The sequence below is a fragment of the Sorex fumeus genome, unplaced genomic scaffold, assembly GCF_029834395.1.
Source record: "Sorex fumeus unplaced genomic scaffold, SorFum_2.1 ptg000018l, whole genome shotgun sequence".
NCBI classification, from domain to species: domain Eukaryota; kingdom Metazoa; phylum Chordata; class Mammalia; order Eulipotyphla; family Soricidae; genus Sorex; species Sorex fumeus.
In genome coordinates this window covers 21259342-21278062 of record NW_026606075.1, presented here as the reverse complement: position 1 = coordinate 21278062, position 18721 = coordinate 21259342, and the positions used below count along the sequence as shown (strand labels likewise).

Genomic DNA, 18721 nt, shown 5'->3' with positions numbered 1-18721 from the left:
GAAACATGAGAAGTATGCAGAAATCATTTGTCTCATAGATTAGTTAAGGATTCTGGATTTGAACCTATGTCATTTCTAAGTCCATAAAGGAAGGACATGAATAGATTTGGATTCTAGGAAATTCACTCTGGCAGTAGCCTGCGTAGAGATTGGGTTTAAAAAGAGGACAGAAGTGAACCTGAGGAGGAAAGCTGGAAGGCTACTTTTTAGTAATCTTTGTTAGGAGTATTTCTTAGTAGGCTTAGTGGTAGTAGAGATGCAGAGGATTAGATGGATTTAAGAGGTCACTTGATTAAGCTCTGTTCTACTATGGTAAAGCAAAGTAAAAAAGTAAAGGCCCTCCCGTTGATCGTCGATTTGCTCGAGCGGGCCCAGTAACGTCTCCATTGGAGACTTTGTTGTTACTGTGTCTGGCATATCGATACTCTCGGTAGCTTGCGGGGCTCTCCGAGAGGGGCGGAGGAATCGAACTCGGGTCGGCCATGTTGGCCGCATGCAAGGCAGACGCCCTACCCGCTGTGCTATCGCTCCAGCTCCTTAAAGGTAAAGGCCCTCCCGTTGATCGTCGATTTGCTCGAGCGGGCCCAGTAACGTCTCCTTTGGACGCTTCATCCAAAGGAGACGTTACTTAATGGTAAAGCAAATGGAATAAAAATGAGACAACATTCGTATCTGAATGATGATCACTTGATCACTTGACTTCCCATTAATCATTGATTTGCTCGAGCGGACGCCAGTAACGTCTCCACTTGTCCCTGTCATGTGCTAGTGTAGCCCAATGGCATCTGTTCATTCTAGGAACACAAAGAACCTCAAACTGATCGTTCAGGGTCTTGACGAAGAAGTCTGACCATCCTGTAGGTGGGTGGCCACATGATCTTTTGACGTCATGTGGAGTCCAGTCCGTAACAGCTCTAGTCTAGAGGTTGTCTCCAAATCTCATTACGTGTCCAGCCCATCTGATTTTTGACGCCTTGGCAAACGAGACAGCGTCCCTGATTCTTGACCATCAGTGGAGGTCGGAACTCCAGATTCTTTCTCTCGTTTGAGTGAAACGGGATACTCCAAGCATAACTCTTTCGATTCCTCTTTGGTAGACCCACGTTCTCATTCTGTTTTTGTAGGGCCCAGGTCTCTGAGGTGTATGTTAATGCAGGAAGAACAGTGGAATCAAAGAGATGTGCCCAGAGCTGGAGGTTCTTTGTCCTCTTAGCTATTTCTTTGATGCTCTTGAAAGCGTTCCAAGCTGCTCTCTTCCTCCTGCGCAACTCAGGTGCCAGGTCATTTGTCGTGTTAACTTCTCGACCTAGGTACACATAACTGTTGCATTGGGAGATGGTCGTTCGTTGAGAGCGAATGGAACATCAGAAACAAAACTGTTCTCTTAAACATTGTCTTTGTGAGATTCAGCTGCAGACTGACCTTTCCACACTTACGATCAAAGTCAGCCAGCATTTGTGCCGCTTGGCTAATGTTTGGTGTTATTAGAATGATGTCATCAGCAAAGTGGAGGTGGTGTAGTTGCCGACCATCTATCTTCATTCCCATTTCTTCCCATTCCATTCGTCGCATGACATTCTCGAAGGTGGCACTGGAGAGTTTCAGTGAAATGGTATCACCCTGCCGAACTGTTCTCTTGACATCAATGATCACTTCTTTGTAGAATGGTGAGATCCTGGTAGTGAATCTGTAATACAGCTCACAGAGGATCCTGATGTATTGAGTTTGAATGCCCTGATTGGCTAAGTCTTCAATGACCACTTCCGTCTCAACAGAATCAAAGGCCTTCTTTAAATCAATGAACGCTAGACAGAGTGGCATCTTGAACTACCGAGAAACCTCAATGAACTTGGTTATCATGTAGATATGGTCAATCGTGCTGAATCCTTTTCAGAAACTGGCTTGCTTGCATGGTTGTCCTTCATCTAGTGTCCTGCCAGTCCTATTCAGGATGACTCGAGTGAACAGCTTGTAGATGACAGACAATAGGCAGATCGGGCGATATATGCCAGTGTCGTGGATGTCTCCTTTCTTGTACAGTAATACAGTCCTGCTTGTTTTCCACTGGGACAAACCTTGCATTCAGACACATAGTGTGTGAAGAGCCAAGCCAGCATATTGATGAGTAAAGACAGCAGGTTGTTCAGGTGTTCAGGTCTGACCTTGTCTGGGCCAGGTGTTGTTCGTTTCTTTACCAACAAGATGGCGTGTCAGATTTCTGAAGGGAGAATTTTGGGAATGACATATCTATCCTGCAGAATTTGCTATGTGGGCAGGTGTACATGGCTATCAAAGAGATCTGACTAGAAGTCATGGACAATCTTCTTCATTGCCCTTCTGGAAGATGTTATAGATCCATCAGGACATCGGAGGACAGTCATCTTGGTCTTGTAGTTGGCGAAGGACAGGTGGGCATTACGAATGCTTTTCCCGGCTTCTGCCGCATCTACCAGCACTTCTCTTCTCTCTTTGAGGTCTTCCTTTATCGCATCTCTGCACTGCTTTGCGAGGTCAGATGTTTGCTTGCAGTTGCCTGGGGCATGTGCCAAACCACATTGGCGAATAAGCTCAAGAGTTTTCTAAGACAGGAATTTTTTTGTGGCTATCTCTCTCTTGGCATTCCTCGCACAATCATGGAGGTGCTGAACTAGTTGATCGTATTCCTTGTCAATGTTGTCAATGACGGCATCTTCCTATGTTGCAGCAATAGTGCCAAAGAGTTCCCAGTTGGTGGTCGCTCTTGGAATTCTCTTCTTAAACTTTGCAGCCCTTTTCCCCCAGCGGGTAGGGCGTTCGCCTTACAAGCGGCCAACATGGCCGACCCGAGTTCGATTCCTCCTCCCCTCTCGGAGAGCCCGGCAAGCTACCGAGAGTATTCAATATGCCAGACACAGTAACAACAAAGTCTCCAATGGAGACGTTACTGGGCCCGCTCGAGCAAATCGACGATCAACGGGAGGGCCTTTACCTTTACCTGTGAAGTAGCATTTGCACGAAGGAGACGGTGGTCCGATACTGTTTGGAGTTTTGGGACAACAGCGACATTGGTCAGGCAAATTGATGTGGTCAATTTCATTGCGGAACCATCCTCTGGGAGACTCCCATGTCCAACGTTTAGATTCGACCTTCTGGAACTGTGAGTTACCATACATGGTCTTGGTCGACATGATGTACTGAGACAGTCTTTCACCCTGTTTGTTCTATTCTAGGCCATGGGTCCCAATGTAGAGTTTTTCAGCTGATCTTCTCGGTCCTATCTTGGCATTAAAATCACCAGCAATGGTCTTGTAGAAGGTGTGGTCTTCTTTATAGAACTTCTCCAGCTCCATGTAGAACTTCTCAATTTCTCCTTCATCATAATTGGATGTTGGTGTGTAGACAACAAAGATAGAAACTGCTGATAGTGAGCCACATCTATTCAAGTGTAATCGTCCGATTCGGGTTGTTAGGCATTCGAATGAATCAATGCTCATGGTCAAGTTCCTGTTGACAAGGACACCGACACCTCCGACGCCTCTTTTATTTCATGTTCCAAGGAACAGTTCTTCTCCAGTGTTGAAAATGGCGTGATGTGATTGATGCCTTCTTGTCTTGGTCAGACCGATGATGTCATGCTTGATCTTTTGCGCTTGTACCATCAGGTTCCTCGATGGATGCATCTGATCCCAGCGTACTTGCATTGAAAGTACAGACAATCATTTTTGTCTTTCTTCGTTTTGGCAGCCTAGTTCGGCCTTGAGATTTTATCAGCCTCTCCTTCCTCGTCCTTCTCAATGCTGCCATCTTGGTGACTCATTCAGGGTCAGGGGAATGAGACCCATTGTAATTACTGGTTTTGGCATATTGAATACACAACGGATAGCTTGCCAGGCTCTGCTGTGCAGGCGGAATACTGTCAGTAGCTTTCCAGGCTCTCCGAGAGGGATAGAAGCTTTTTGGGGCGGCCTCTACTCACTCTTGTAGGTGTTCCCAGGTTCAAACCATATTTGAACCCTATAAAATATGGTGCAGCAATCATGGATGATGGGTATTAAGTGTCTTATGATGTGTCTGAGTGATGAATAGACCAAATTTTACAGGATAGTTCAGATAAAAATACATCATTGCGAGGGCTCATTTCAACAATCACCTTTGCAGAATTTTGGTAGAAGCTTTGCCTCTTCACATCAGTGAAGATAGACATTTGTTTATCAGAGATATAAATTATATATTTTTGATAGACAAATGTGTATGTAGTGTCTTCACTCACCTTTCCTCCCAGAAAGCTTATGTTTATCTATGTTTGTTTATTCATGTGTGCATTCAAGCATTGATTGAGGCCCTGTAGTCTTTTAGATATGTTTACTAGTATGAACCTTTATGCCATTATTATCAAAATATAGACATTATTCCTAGTTGTATAGGCTTTAAAAAAACATGACTGAGGTACTGTGATTTACAGTACTATTAGTGATGCTTTCATGCATACATCCTTTGAATACCACACCCACCACTGAAGTACCGACTGCCCTCCATCAAAGTCCCAAAGATTCCTCCTGTTCAACACCCTCCTACACACCCACACTACCCCACAAACTCAAGTCTGTGGACTAGCTCTATGGTTTTATTGTCCTTGGCCATTTGTTACTCCCTTACTATGTAACTTTAAATCCCACTATGAGAGTGATCATGCCATATCTGTCCCGTTTGACTCCACTTTACTCGGCACGATACCTCTAGTTCCATCCATGTAGCCCCCAAATGCATGTTTTATCCTTTCAGATGCAAAGTATTACATTGTGTATAAACACCACAGCTTTTTTGATACATACATCCATGATTGAGCATTTGTGTTGTTTCCATATCTTGGCTATTAATAGTAAGCACTGCAGTGAATGTAGGTGTGCAGATAGCCTTTCAAATTAATGTTTTTGTGTTTGTGGGTGAGTAATATTGGAACATATGGGAGTCTTACTATTTCGAGAAGTACACCTTTTCCATAGAGGTTGAACGAGATGACAATCCCAACAACTGTGAATGAGGGCATAGTGTATAGGCTTTTGATGTTTATAGGTACTAGATGGACCATCTAGTTTTTTACTTTAGGTTGACAGAACCCCAACATTTTTTCCAAATGGTCCATCTGTTAAGGTGTAGCCACTGATAAATCTGATCTCCTATTCTGCCTCATGTTTTATTTTCCATACTTTTATCGCTGTCAGGATGCCTAATCCCATTTCAGTGAAACAGTTGATCAGTTCACCCATATTTTTTACTGAAGCAGTTGATTAATAATTCATTTGAATTGCTTTGATTGAGGTGCTCAGTTATTTCTATCAGAATAGAAAGTGAAGTTGGCCATTGTACAGCTCTTACAGCCAAGAGAATGACAGCAGCTGTAGCAAATAAATCTTTATTCTCAGCGGTTTAGGGTAAAATTTACTTCTCACTTATGTAAAATCCTCTTGGCATGTGGATGTGGGAGTGCAGCGTTTTCTGCTTTACTCCCGGACCGAGGCTGACAGTCAACATGTGGCTCACAGATTGCCCCTTGCTTCTCAGCATGCTGTTAGCAAAGCGAGGCAAAGCAGATGTGCAAGTTCTCAATGCAGACATTTAGGGGCCAGGTCTAAAAGGGGCTTGGTCATTCTCTCAGTTATTCCTCTATTCTCAACAGGGAAATAAATGTTCGTCTTGATGCTGTATCTGAAGTTCTCCATTCGGAATCGAGTGTGTTTGGTCAGATAGAAAATCATCTACGGAAACTGCCTGACATAGAGAGAGGACTCAGTAGCATCTACCACAAAAAAGTAAGTGTGGGAGAAATCAATCCATAAACCGCCAGGAATACTCTTCAGCATGAGGGCACAAGACATTAGTGGAACACAGTTCAGAATCTTATTGACACTGTGCTTATTGTGTAATTATTATTTATGTTTGTAAAGTCTTGCAGGTCATGCGGAATGAATCCTCAGAAATTTTAGTGGCATAGGGGCCAGAGTGGTAGTACAGCGAGTAATACATTTGCCTTGTACTCTGCTAATCAGGGTTCGATACTGGCATCCCGCATGGTCCCCCAAGGACCGCCAGGGGTAATTCCTGAGTAGTACAGTCAGGAGTAACCCCTGAGCATCTCTGGGTGTGACCCAACTCCCCAAAAAGTTTTAGTGGCATAAATTAGTTATTTTCATTTTTTTATTGTAAAAATAATTCTCATTCCTATTAACCACTCCAACACATAGAGGCCCTTATACTGTAAAATATGGATAGTCTCATTTTTCATTTTCAAGGTGCTCAGACTTGAGACTTTTAAAAAGAAGTCTATTTCTTTTAACCATGGAACAGCTTTTTATTTGACTTAAACAGTGGAAAAATCAGGGAGGTATTGTTTGTGTCAATCCTTATATGCAAATAAGTTTAGATACAAATGTGCGTGAAAAACCTAAGTTTTTTAAAAACAATGTATTGAGATTCCGTGGTTTACAATACTGTTAATAACAGTACCTTTTACATGTAATTCCAACACCGCACCCATCACCACTATACCCACTTCCCTCCCCCAAAGATCCCAATGTCCATCACTTTCAATCAACACCCCCCACAACTCAGTTGTGTGGGTCAGTTTTCCCATTATATTGCCATTGGCCCTTTGTTGCTACCTGGTTGTGTATTTGGGGCGGGGAGCAGGGGCACACCTAGTGGTACTCAGGGCTTATTCCTGGCTCTGTGCTCAGGGATCACTCCTAGTGGTACTCGGGGGACCATATGGGGTGTCGGAGATCAAACCCAGTTGGCCATGTGCAAGGCAAGCACCCTACCCTCTCTGTTACCTCTCTGGCTCCCAATACTTTTCTTATAGAATCAATTTTTTGCCCAAGTCTTAGTTGTGACCAATTTTTCATTAGTCTTTACATCATTTATTGAGCGGGTTTTTTGGTTTTGGATTCTGGGTCATACCCAGTGATCCTCAGGGCTTCGTCCAGGCTCTGAGTTCAGGAATCACTCCTGGAGGGTCTTGAAGGACCATATAGGGTGTGTTGATTTGACCCAGGTCTCCCGCATGCAAAGCAAACGCTCTACCCACTGTACTGTCTCACCAGCCCCAGGCTTTATATATTTTTAAAGACCTTTTCTCCCATAAAGCTATACAAGAGTGATACACTATTCTGAGAATACTTGCAGTGCCCAAGAGTGCTTATGTAACTGTTCCATATGCTTCAGCTAAAATTGAAAACAAAGAACAGGCTAGAGTTGGGAATACTAATCCTTAGGGAAGAAATATTTGAGCTCATTCTGTGGTCAGTGGTCTCCTTTACTGTTACTTAGTTATGCTGTGGGATTAGTTGCCTGTAATAGAGGCTGTGCAGATAGTTAAGACTTTTATGATTGACTTTTCAGAGGTTATAGAGATGTCAAATCATTTCTAAATTTGTATTTGTAAGAGATTGATAAGCATGATATTCAAGGTCTTGAAGTTATTACTAGAAACACTGTTTAATGTGAAAGATTTCTGAAACAGGTAAAACACTACAAAAATTTTATTAATTAGTGCTTATTATCTTTTATCAAGCAACAGATCTTCCAGTACTTGCTTTGAAGCAATCCTTTATTATTTTAAAGGGTTTACTGCCATATAATTTTTTTCAAGTCAAAATAGTAACAAAACATTTTTAATTCCGATTGAAAGAATGATGTCAAAGTATCTTTACTAATAAGTTGACAATATCATTTAATGCTGCTATTATGCCATTATGTGATCCTATAATTGCTATTATGCTCAGCTGATATTTATAAGGCTTTAAGTTTGCATTTGTTTATCTTTCAAAGTAAAATATGAATTTCAAAAATTGTGTTATCATTGTCACTAACACACTACTTCTATATATACTATAGAATGACACAGTATATATGTAATTTGAGAGACGTTCATCATAGTAATTCTTTTCTTTCTTTTCTTCTTTTGCCCTCCCGTTGAGCGTCGATTTGCTCGAGCGGGCCCAGTAACGTCTCCATTGGAGACTTTGTTGTTACTGTGTCTGGCATATCGAATACTCTCGGTAGCTTGCCGGGCTCTCTGAGAGGGGCGGAGGAATCAAACTCGGGTCGGCCATGTTGGCCGCTTGTAAGGCGAACGCCCTACCCGTTCTAGTTAGTATTTATTGCCAGATTTACTTCAGAGGTGTTTGATTTTTGTGTGTTGAAAACTTTTATGATCTGCACTTACAACTTTCAAGTACAGAGCATATAGGGTTACTAACTTTAGTCATCATGCTGTGTGTTATCTCACAGAACTGACTTGTTTTATGATCAGAGGTTTGTATTTTTAGATCCCGCTCACCGTGTCTCCCCGCCACCTCAATATCTCGAACTACCTATTGTTTGAAATAATGTATTTGAAAGTTTTAAAATTTTTATTAATTTGTTTATGTGTTTATTTGGTTTGGACCCGCACCTGCTGGAGCTCGGGGCTACTCCAGCTTGTTCTTAGGAGTCATTCTATTGGTACATGGGATGTTGTTCAGGGATTGACCCAGACCTCCAGCATGCAGAAATAGTGCTCAGTCTGTTGAGCTGGTTCGCAGGCCTTTTAGTTTTGTTTAGATTCTACCATAGTGAATCAATTAATTTTAAAAGAAGACAGATAGGGGCTAGAGAGATAGTACACCAAATAAGACACTTCCTTGCTGCAGCTAACCGGATTCTACCCTGGCACTATATGTGGTTCCCTGTACCCTAAGTTATCCCTGAGTGCAGAGCCAGGAGTAAGTCCTGATAACAGTGCACAGGTGTGGTTCAAAAACAAACAAATAAATAAAAGTAACCAGTAGTCATTCTGAGAAGAATGACTTCTTTATTTTTATTTTTTTAGTTTCAGTGCCTTACCTGGTTGTGCTCAGGGCTTACTATTCCTTGCTCTGTGCTCAGGAATCATTTCTGTTGGTTCCCCAGGGGGCCCATATGTATCAACTTGCGTCAACCACATGCCGGTCAAACACTTTATTGTACTATCACTCCAGCTCCAAGAATGATTTTTAGTTTGGAGTTTTGAAATATACTAAAGCCTCTGGACTCACTTTAAAGCCATTTTAATTGCTGTTTTAATGTTTGCACAAAATATGTTTCTAAAAATGGGTTTAAAAAGTGAAGATTAGAAATGATTTGGTAACAAACCAATTTTAGGAATTCTACGTGCTTTAAACCAGATTTTTAAAGATTAGTTTAGCTGAGCACATCACCAAACACAGGACTGTTCTTTATCATTAACTTACTCTAAATAAGCGTCTGCTCTTGGAACCAAATGGTGAGAGAGATCATGGGAACAGTCAGTGCCAATTATGTGAAACTCAGAAAATGGTAAGGAACACTCTTGGAATGTTGTGAAAATGTTAAACCTAGGCCATATGGCTGTGTAGAAATTGTCACGGAATAGGCACAAGTTAGGTATTTTTATAATGATAATAATAGAGGATATCAAGTGGGCCAGCCCTGAAATAAAATAAACGTTCCTTTTGGTAGTAAAACTTCAAATTAACTTTGCTCAAGAACTCATTTGTGAGAAAGTGATGCATAACTGCTAAGGTTGGCGGATACATTTAAAGGATTATAGTACTGAGTAATACTGGAAGAAGACTATTTCCAGAATTTTGTAGGCAAGAAGTTTCTTAACCAGGTTGGTGGAAGCCCCAGACCACATTTTCAGCCTGGAGTTTAAGCTAGAGTTCCAGTCCTGTCTCTGTCCTTGGCCTTCAGGTACAAGGTTCTTCTCCAGAGAAGTTTTTTTTATATGTTTTTGAGTGTGGTGCTCGGTAGGCCCAGCATCCACACGGGTGACTCTTGGCCAGTCAGGCTAGTGGTGATGTGCAAGGGCCTGAGGATGCTACACTGCGCAGGTCCTGTGATTCTGAGAACATTCAAGCCAACCTAGCAGTGTTGGGGTCTCCACGGCTACCCTCGCTTGGCTTGGGGGGAACATGTAGTGCCCAGAATTCAACCTAAGTGGGATGCTTGCCACACTTGTCCCCTGTTTGCTGTTCTTTCTCAGACCTGCGTCCTCCAGAGAGATTTGTTGCTGGAAATGGGGTTGAATACGAGCAGCTCCATTTTACTGACCCTCAGCTTTCTGGCAGCTCCATTGAGCGGTTTTGCTTTAGAAACATGAAAATAACCCTCCTTAGGCACCTAGGACTTGATTGCAAAGCACTTGTGGTTTTCACTCTTCTTCTGTTGCTGCTTCAGTTTTGTATCTTATCTGAGCATGAAAACCCATTCCCTTCCTTACCTCTCAGAGTATAAGACCTTCTTATTAAAATTTTTTTGTTGAATATGGAGGATGTTTGGTTTTAGTTCCTGACTTTTGTTTGAATGGACCATTTAGCAACACTTGTCTAATAAAGTTTATAGGCTGTTATTACTGGAACTGAACAAATCTCTTGGATGTTTCTTTTGCTTTAACGTTTGGAAATTTTTGTCATCTTTGCCTTCTACTTTTAAAATTTTCTAATATCATAGCTGAATTACCAAGGATTTATTTTCTTGTTCTCTGACTTTTCCTTTTAAAAAATGATATTCATTTTGTCTTGTTTATTTCATGGTTGCAGCATTTGTACTGAAGATTTCAATTTAATTGGGATTTTACTGTTTGCTTAAAAAAGTTTTCTTTTGCTTACCTGGGCTTTGTTCACTCTAGATATTTGGCTTTCATTTTCTTTTTAAGTTAAATTTTTATTGAGATATTTATTGGTTGATTGTTTTGTTGGTTGATTGTTTTGGTCTTTGCATTTCATTACACAATAAAATAGGGAGGACAGTGTAGGGGGTCGGAGCTATAGTGCAGCAGGTAGAGCATTTACCTTGCACACGGCTGACCCGGGTTGGATCCCTGGCATCCCATATAGTCCCCTGAGCACATCCAGCAGTAATTCCTGAGTGCAGAGCCAGGAGTAACATAAGAGTGTCTCCAGGTGTGACCTAAAAAGCAAAAAAAAAAAAAAAAAAAAAAAAAAAAAAAAAATTGCACAAAAAAGGACTGTATAGTTGACTTTTACTTTTTTTTTTATGTAGGAGTACTGCCATTTATTCAGCCACAGATTAGCTGATTGAATTGGGCATGAACTCCACCTTACTTTTTTTTTCACTTTTATTTATTTTTCATTTTATATTTATTTATTGAATCACTGTGGGAAAAGATACTAAGCTTTCAGGTTTAAGTCTAGGTCATACAATGATCAAACACCTCTCCCTTCACCAGTACTCACATTTCACCACCAAGAACCCTAATATACCCGCCTCCCACCCCACCCAATGCCTGTGAGGCAGATGATTTCTACTTAACTCTTCTCTACATTGATTACATTTATCATTTTGACAAAAGATGTACCATTATTGTTTAGAATTTCCCCCCACAACCGCCATTGTGGCCACGCAATTTTGGATTTCTGCAAAGAGCCAGATAATTTAGAGATTGGTTTCTGTGCGTCTGGTGTTATGGTTGTGCCTGAGAGCCGCTCATGGTGGGTAAATCAGGACCTCGGTAGGGTGTGAAGGATGAGCCGGTACCGCCCCCCTTCCCATGAAACTGCAGTTGCCCTGTCACCTCTGGCTCATACCTGGCTTTCCTATAAGCCCAGAGGTGGGGGAGGGAGAAAAGGCGGAAGGGAGCAACACCCTTTCCTCCCAGGGAGGCCTGGCACCATAGTTTAACGCATGGTCCATTCACTTTTCTGCTGCAAGCTGCCAGGCTCTGGATTAAGTCCTTTTACCTCTGGAGCCATGGCTGTACCGGAGAACCGCTTGTGGGAGGCAACTCGTGACCTTGGTAGGGCGTGAAGGACGGGCCCCTCTTCCCATGAGACTGCAGTTGTCCCATCACTGCTGGCTCATACCTGGCTTTCCTATAAGCTCCGAGGCAGCAGCCACCTTGCTGCCAGGGGGGAGAAAGGCGGAAGGGAGCAACACCCTTTCTCTCCCAGGGAGGCATGACGCCATAGTTTAACGTATGGCCCATTCATTTTTCTGCCACAAGCTGCCGGGCTCTGGATTAAGTCCTTTTGCCTCTGGAGCCATGGCTGTGCCAGAGAGCCGCTCGTGGGGGGCAACTTGTGACCTCTGTAGGGCATAAAGGACGAGCCGGTACCATCCCCTTTCCCGTGAGAGTGCAGTTGCCCCGTCACCACTGGCTCATACCTGGCTTTCCAATAAGCTCTGAGGCAGGGCAGCCACCTTGCTGCGGGGGGGAGAAAGGTAGAAGGGAGCAACATCCTTTCCCTTCCGGGGAGGCATGGTGCTATAGTTTAACGCATGGTCCATTCACTTTTCTGCTGCAAGCTTTCAGGCTCTGGATTAAGACCTTTTGCCTCTGGAGCCATGGCCGTGTATGTGGTCCAGATACATTTCTGCCAAAAGCCGCTGGGTTTCAGTATTTGTTTCTGAGTCTCTGGGATCATGACCATCAATCAGCTTGATCAGGAGCCAGAGAGGCCATTTGTAGGCAGCTACTCGGGGTCTTACTGGGATGGGGAGGAAAGGGCCAGTTCCACCCCCCATCTGGTGAGGCCCTGTGTGTCTCGTCACTGCAGGCCCAAACCTGACTGTCCAGTGGCCTCTGGAGGACAGCGGTTACTGGGCCTCCAAGGAGAACAGGCCAAGGCACGAAACCTATTCCTACCTGGAGTGGCCCAGCCCCAGTAACGTACTGCAGGAACAGGACGCATTTCTGCCAAAAGCCTTTGGGTTCCGAGATTTGTTTCTGAGTCTCTGGGATCATGGCCATTAAACAGTTCAATCAAGAACCAGAGAGGCTATGCCTCCACTTATACAGCTGAGCCGGAGGTTTGTGGGTGTTTTTCCCACATACCTAACTTTTGTCTGTTTACTTTCTTAGTAAACTTTGCCCCAAGTTTTTGGGGTCTGGCCAAAGGCAGAGCAGCAATTTTGGGGTATCAGAAGGCCTGACGGTGCCATCAGGCTGCTGATGCACTCGCCTCACAGGTACAGATTGACCTGCTGGCGGCACCATACCCCCGACTTTTACTTTTAAAATATAAAGTGAACTGTAGAGTAAAGAAGGTCATCCACTTATTTAAAAAAATTTTTCCACTAGTCGGGTAGGGCATTTGCCTTGCATGTGGCCTATCCGGGTTCAATTCCTCCATCCCTCTTGGAGAGCCCGGCAAGCTACTGAGAGTATCCCGCCCGCATGGCAGAGCCTGGCAAGATCCTTGTGGCTTATTCAATATGCCAAAAACAGTAACAACAATTCTCACAATGGAGACGTTACTGGTGCCTGCTGGAGCAAATTGATCAACAACGGAAGGAAAGTGCTGCAGTGCTAGTCAATCTATTGGGTAAGGTCTTGCTATAATATATTTAGAATTTAGAATTTTTTTCTCTTGGTCTTATGAGATTCCCTGGGCACTCAGTCTCCTGACAGTGCTTTGGGAGCTAACAATGCCTGGGAAGAGCTGGGAATCCCAGCATCCTATTTCCAACCTTTTTTTTTTTTTTTTTTTTTTTTGCTTTTTGGGTCACACCGGCAATGCTCAGGAGTTACTCCTGGCTTTGCACTCAGAAATCACTCCTGGCAGTGCTCAGGGGACCATAAGGAATGCTGGGAATTGAACTTGGGTTGGCCACGTACAAGGAAAACGCCCTACCCTCTGTGCTATTGCTCCAGCCCTTTTTTGGGGAGGTGGGTGTGGGGGAAATACCCCAGTGATTCTCAGGGGTTACACCTGTCTCTGTTACTCCTGGCGGTGTATTGGGGTGCCAGGGATTGAACCCTGGTCCCCAGTATGCAAGGCAAGATGAGCAAGGCAGATGCCCTACCCACTTTGGTCCCTCTCGACCTTTTTTTCTTTATTTCTTTTTTTAGTAGTCACCATGAAATTACAGTTATTCATAATCGGGTTTCAGGCATACATTGTTTGAACACCAGTCTCTTCAGGAGTGCCCACTTCCCTCTGTCAGTTTCCCCAACCCCTTGCCTCCCACCCACCAATCTGCCTCTCCAAGAGTTGCTTTAAAAGTAAATGCTTTTGCATTGTGTTTTACTGTACTGTTGTACTATACATAGAAAACACTTTACCAGATTTTAGCACCACCTCATCCTCCCATTTGATCTTCCCTCCACTGTAGTCCTTTATTCCTCCCTGTCTTATCCTCTAGCCCCTCTGGTATTACCCATTCTTGTAATCCTTGCTTTTGCTTCACTGTGCTTGAACCTGGTACAGATGCCCTGTGTTTTACACTAACCAAAGAATAAAATTAGTCATTAACATATGACTTGAAGAGGAACAGGGAATTGAGGGATTTAAGTGCTTATGAGAACCATTGTTAATAATATTGTTAAAGCCAAAGAATCTAAATCAGTTTAAACACACACACACACACACACACACACACACACACACACACACACACTTTCAAACAGTTATTTTCTCTCCCTGCACTGCCTTCCACTTCCAAAAATAATTGGTTCCACCAGTTCCTGAGTCTTTCTAGGATTTTTGATACAATTCAGTTTGAATCTTACTTTTTCTCTTGGCAAATTTAAGATCCAAATATCTTTAGTCTTCTAAGTCAATTAGAACTTTTTCATTTAGTGGTGTAACTTTAGTGGTGTTGTTTTGACCTTTTTCTTGGCTATCCTTATTGTATATGCCTTCTAAAATAATCTTTAGCTGTAGTTTCAAAATTGAGTGAAATAAGTTCACCCTAACAGAAAAATTAGAACAGTTATAAAGAAGTAAACAATAAAATAAAACATTCCTCTACCTCTCAGAGGTAAACAGAGTAAGTTACATTTGTATTCTGCTAGAAAATTTACTAATATTCTTATAGAAAATGCATATAATAAAGAATCGCCAATGAAATTCTACTGTGTAAATGTCTATAAAGTGTGTTACGTAAATAATCTGTTTAACTTAGTTTGAAATCGGGGGCTTTTCTATTTGTTTATTAGATATACAGTACAGATGTTTTAATTTTAAGAGCTATTTTTTATATTAAGTTTATGAGTTTCCTAATGAGGGCTTATGTGTTTCTTTGGGAGTCTTCTGGGAGGTGGCATTGTGTTATACCCAGCGACGCTCAGGGACCATTCCTGGTTCTGTGCTCAGAGTAGTGATATGTGGCAGTGCTAGGCTAAGTATTGTTGAGTACTTGAACTGGAGTCTGTGGAGTGCAAAACAGCCACCTGTACTATAGCACTGTGTACTAGCTCTCCAGCCTGGATATTCATTTCTACTTACTCTTTTTAATATTTTAAGGGATGTAGATCCACTGGGGTCAGGAAGGTAGCTCAGAGGTCCAGAGCCTCATGCTTTGCATGCAGAAGATTCTCTAGCTTCACATGGTTTCCCTTCCCCACTCCCAGCTCTCCCCATCTCTAGGAGCAACTCCCAAGCTGGAAGCAGCTCAGGGGAGCATCGCTGAATAAGACCTGAAAACTTGCAGGGTGGGGGGTGTGTGTGTGTGGGGGTAACCGAGGGTGGTGGGGAAAGGGCACATTTATGCTTTTCTTTTTTTCCTACACCTTAAAGTATGTTTTTAAAACATCTTTAAAAAAGAATTGCCTAGTGAAAGGGTGTAATAAACTTTTTTATTGTGAAGATATGCAAAATTGCTCTTCAACAAAAGTCACATCTCTACTAATGGTACGTAAAAGTGTCCCATTTTTTGCACCCTGCATAACTTGGTTATTGTTTATCTTTAACATCCTGATAAGTGAAAAATGATATCTTGAATTTAATTGGCCTGTCCTAGTTATGTGTAAGGTTAATCAAGTGCTTTTTGGATGTTTTCTTTTTATGAACTGCATATTAAGTTTGCCAAGCCATTATTTTTTGGATGATTCATCTTTCTATGTCAGTTTGTTAGAGAGTATTATATCGAAGAGAATTTTGCCCTCTATTATGCCTATATCTTGCTGATTCTTACCCAGGATTGTTCTTTAGATTTTTGACATTGTTCATTAGAATTTCATTACTGGTTTTTGTTAGTGTAATTTCAAGAGAAAAAAATATACAAGTATTGACTTTATTGTCCCTGATTCAAAGCATTTTCTTTAGTTTTTAAAATATTTTATAAACTGTTTAAATTATACACTTAACCTTAAAGACACTTTAATTACCAACCATAAAATATCTTTATTCTGAATTTTAAGAGATTACTAGATTTTAAAATATTGCTAGTATATTGAAAGGTCATTTATCTTTAAAAAAATCATGTATCTTATGTTTCATAAGAGGAATTTTTCTATTTTCAGTGTTCTACCCAAGAGTTCTTCTTGATTGTCAAATCCCTTCATTACATGAAATCAGAATTTCAAGCATTAATACCTGCTGTTAATTCCCATGTGCAGTCAGACTTGCTCAAGATGTGCCTTTTAGAAATCCCTGAAATCCTTAGTCCAGTGGAACATTACTTAAAGATACTGAATGAACAAGCTGCCAAGTAAGTAGCAGATCTTTAGTTATTCCTTTCAAACAGTGAAATAATAGAATGTGCCTATCATTTGATGTATAGATTCTTAAACTTCCCTAGGAAGTAACTGGTAAATGTTGCATGGGAAACAGAAATGTATTGGATACTAGAAGCTCTGTATTGCAGCAGGAAGTAACGCTTTGCTGCTTGAAATGTGGACATTTTATCATCTTGGTCAGATTTATTACTCTTCTAGATAACACATGATGACAAGATAAAGTACAGACAGAACAAGTACTAACAATTGATTAACCACAAAAAAGATGTCAGATAGCTTCTTATTCATTTGCTGGATATCCAAGGATGGTGTTAAAGTATTAAAGTGCGCAGAAGCAAAATTTTCCTTAATAGTTTCCTTATTAAGTTTATTATTAAGTTTTATTAAGTTTCCTTAATAGTTAATTATTTTACTATCATCACACAAGGAACTAAGACCGTGTTACATTTATTTTTACTAGTTGGGCAAATAGCAAAGAAATCTGTCAATTTTTATCATGAGAATTAATAAATGTGCTACATGGAAATTAAAAAACTTGTCCACAATTACTTAATGATAGCTGGAATTAAAACTGTTGTTTTCCTGATTTCCAACCCTTTGGTCTTTATTCATACTATGAAAGCTTAATATGTGTGTTTTCACTTTTTCATTTTGTAGAACTGGCAATAAAACTGAATTATTCAAAGACCTTTCTGATTTTCCTTTAATAAAAAAGAGGAAGGATGAAATTAAAGATGTTACTGACAAGATCCAATTGCATTTGCAAGAAATTCGGAAAATACTTAAAAATCCGTGTGCACAATATGTAACAGTATCAGGACAGGAGGTAATAATGAGTATACCATTTACTTTGCGTTAGTTTCAGTATAAAAACTACATTAAACTGTAAATTTTAAAAAACATCTGAGGATTGGGTAGAATTGGTTTGGGTTTTCTTTTTTTTTCCCCAGATATTCTATTTATTTCTTGGAAACACAATACCTTTTTTTTGGTAGGAATTGTTTTAGAAGTGTTTCGCTTATTGAAGTTAGTCTCTGTAAAATCATGTGTTCTGATTTTATGTGTGTTTTAATGTTACTGTTAAAATTACTTTATAGAAACCCTTAATTATTTTGAACAATAACTCACAGAATTAATTCCCCCTGAGAAAGAAGTAAGTCTTTGATCCCTGTCTTACAGGGTGTGAGCAGTTACAAAGATTATTACCCATGTTGTTTGGATCACAAAGTAAGGAAATGGCAGGGCTTCCTTCGGAATTGTTTAGGAGGATAGCTGCCAACCAAACAAAAAGCAAAAGAAAAAAAATCAAAATAAAAATGAAATTTTTTTAGTGAGTGTTCCATAAGATGATATGTGTGCATGTCTATTTGACATTTGATGTCAGTGTCTGAGTGAGAACAAAGAAGAAGTATGTTTGGAAATGTGCATCTTCCTCTCTAGCCCTCTGCTGAGTTCTAAAGCATGTTCCTTCTTACATCTTGTATTTATTAAAATATAAAGATTCCAACTGAAATACTATGAGGTACAACTCCTCTGTTATAATAGCAAATTAATCAATATGTGACTATTTTGTGTAGGATGTAACTTTTAATCAACATTTTAAAAGTAGATTTGGGGGGGGTTGGTCCTAAAGAGATAGTTCAAAGGGCTAAAGACTCTTGCCTTGCACATGACCAGCCTTGGTTCAGTTTTTTTTAATTTATTTATTGAATCACTGTGGGAAAGGTTACAAAGCTTTCAGGTTTATGTCTCAGTCATGCAAATATCAAACACATTTCCCTTTACCAATACTTATTTTTTACCCTGAAGAACCCCAATAAAACCCCACCCCCACCCCTCCCCGTCCCTGTGAGGCAGATGAATTCTAGTTAACACTCTATCTGCTTTGATTAGATTCATTGTTTCAATAAGATTCACCACTATTATTTAGAGTTTACCCCCCCCCCCCCCAAATCAGACATGCTGAAAAAGCATTGTGAAGTGATTTGCTTTCTACAGCTGGGTTCAAGAATTAAATGTTGGTTTTGGATTTCTGCTATTTTACCGATTGACCCTGGAAGTATTTCTACTGAAAGTCAGATAGTTAAGAAATTGGTTTCTGTGTTCTGGAGTCGTGGCCGTGCTGGAGAGCCGCTCGTGGGGGCAACTGGTGGCCTCGGTAGAGCGTGAAGGGCGGACCGAAACGCCCCCCTTCCCATGAGGTTTTAGTCGCCCCCACACTCCCGGCTCATACCTGCTGTCCACAAGGCTCCCATGTGGCCG

General features: G+C 41.2%; 1 protein-coding gene across 1 annotated transcript in view; it reads left to right on the top strand.

The window, feature by feature from the left end:
* The window catches only part of MSH3 (mutS homolog 3), a 169237-nt gene that overhangs the window by 85429 nt on the left and 65087 nt on the right, over positions 1 to 18721 (top strand). Inside the window, exons 13-15 of the mRNA XM_056112463.1 lie at positions 5657 to 5789; positions 16244 to 16431; positions 17117 to 17285. Of these exons, the coding sequence (XP_055968438.1) occupies positions 5657 to 5789; positions 16244 to 16431; positions 17117 to 17285 (490 nt within the window). The remainder of the gene's footprint in view (positions 1 to 5656; positions 5790 to 16243; positions 16432 to 17116; positions 17286 to 18721) is intronic.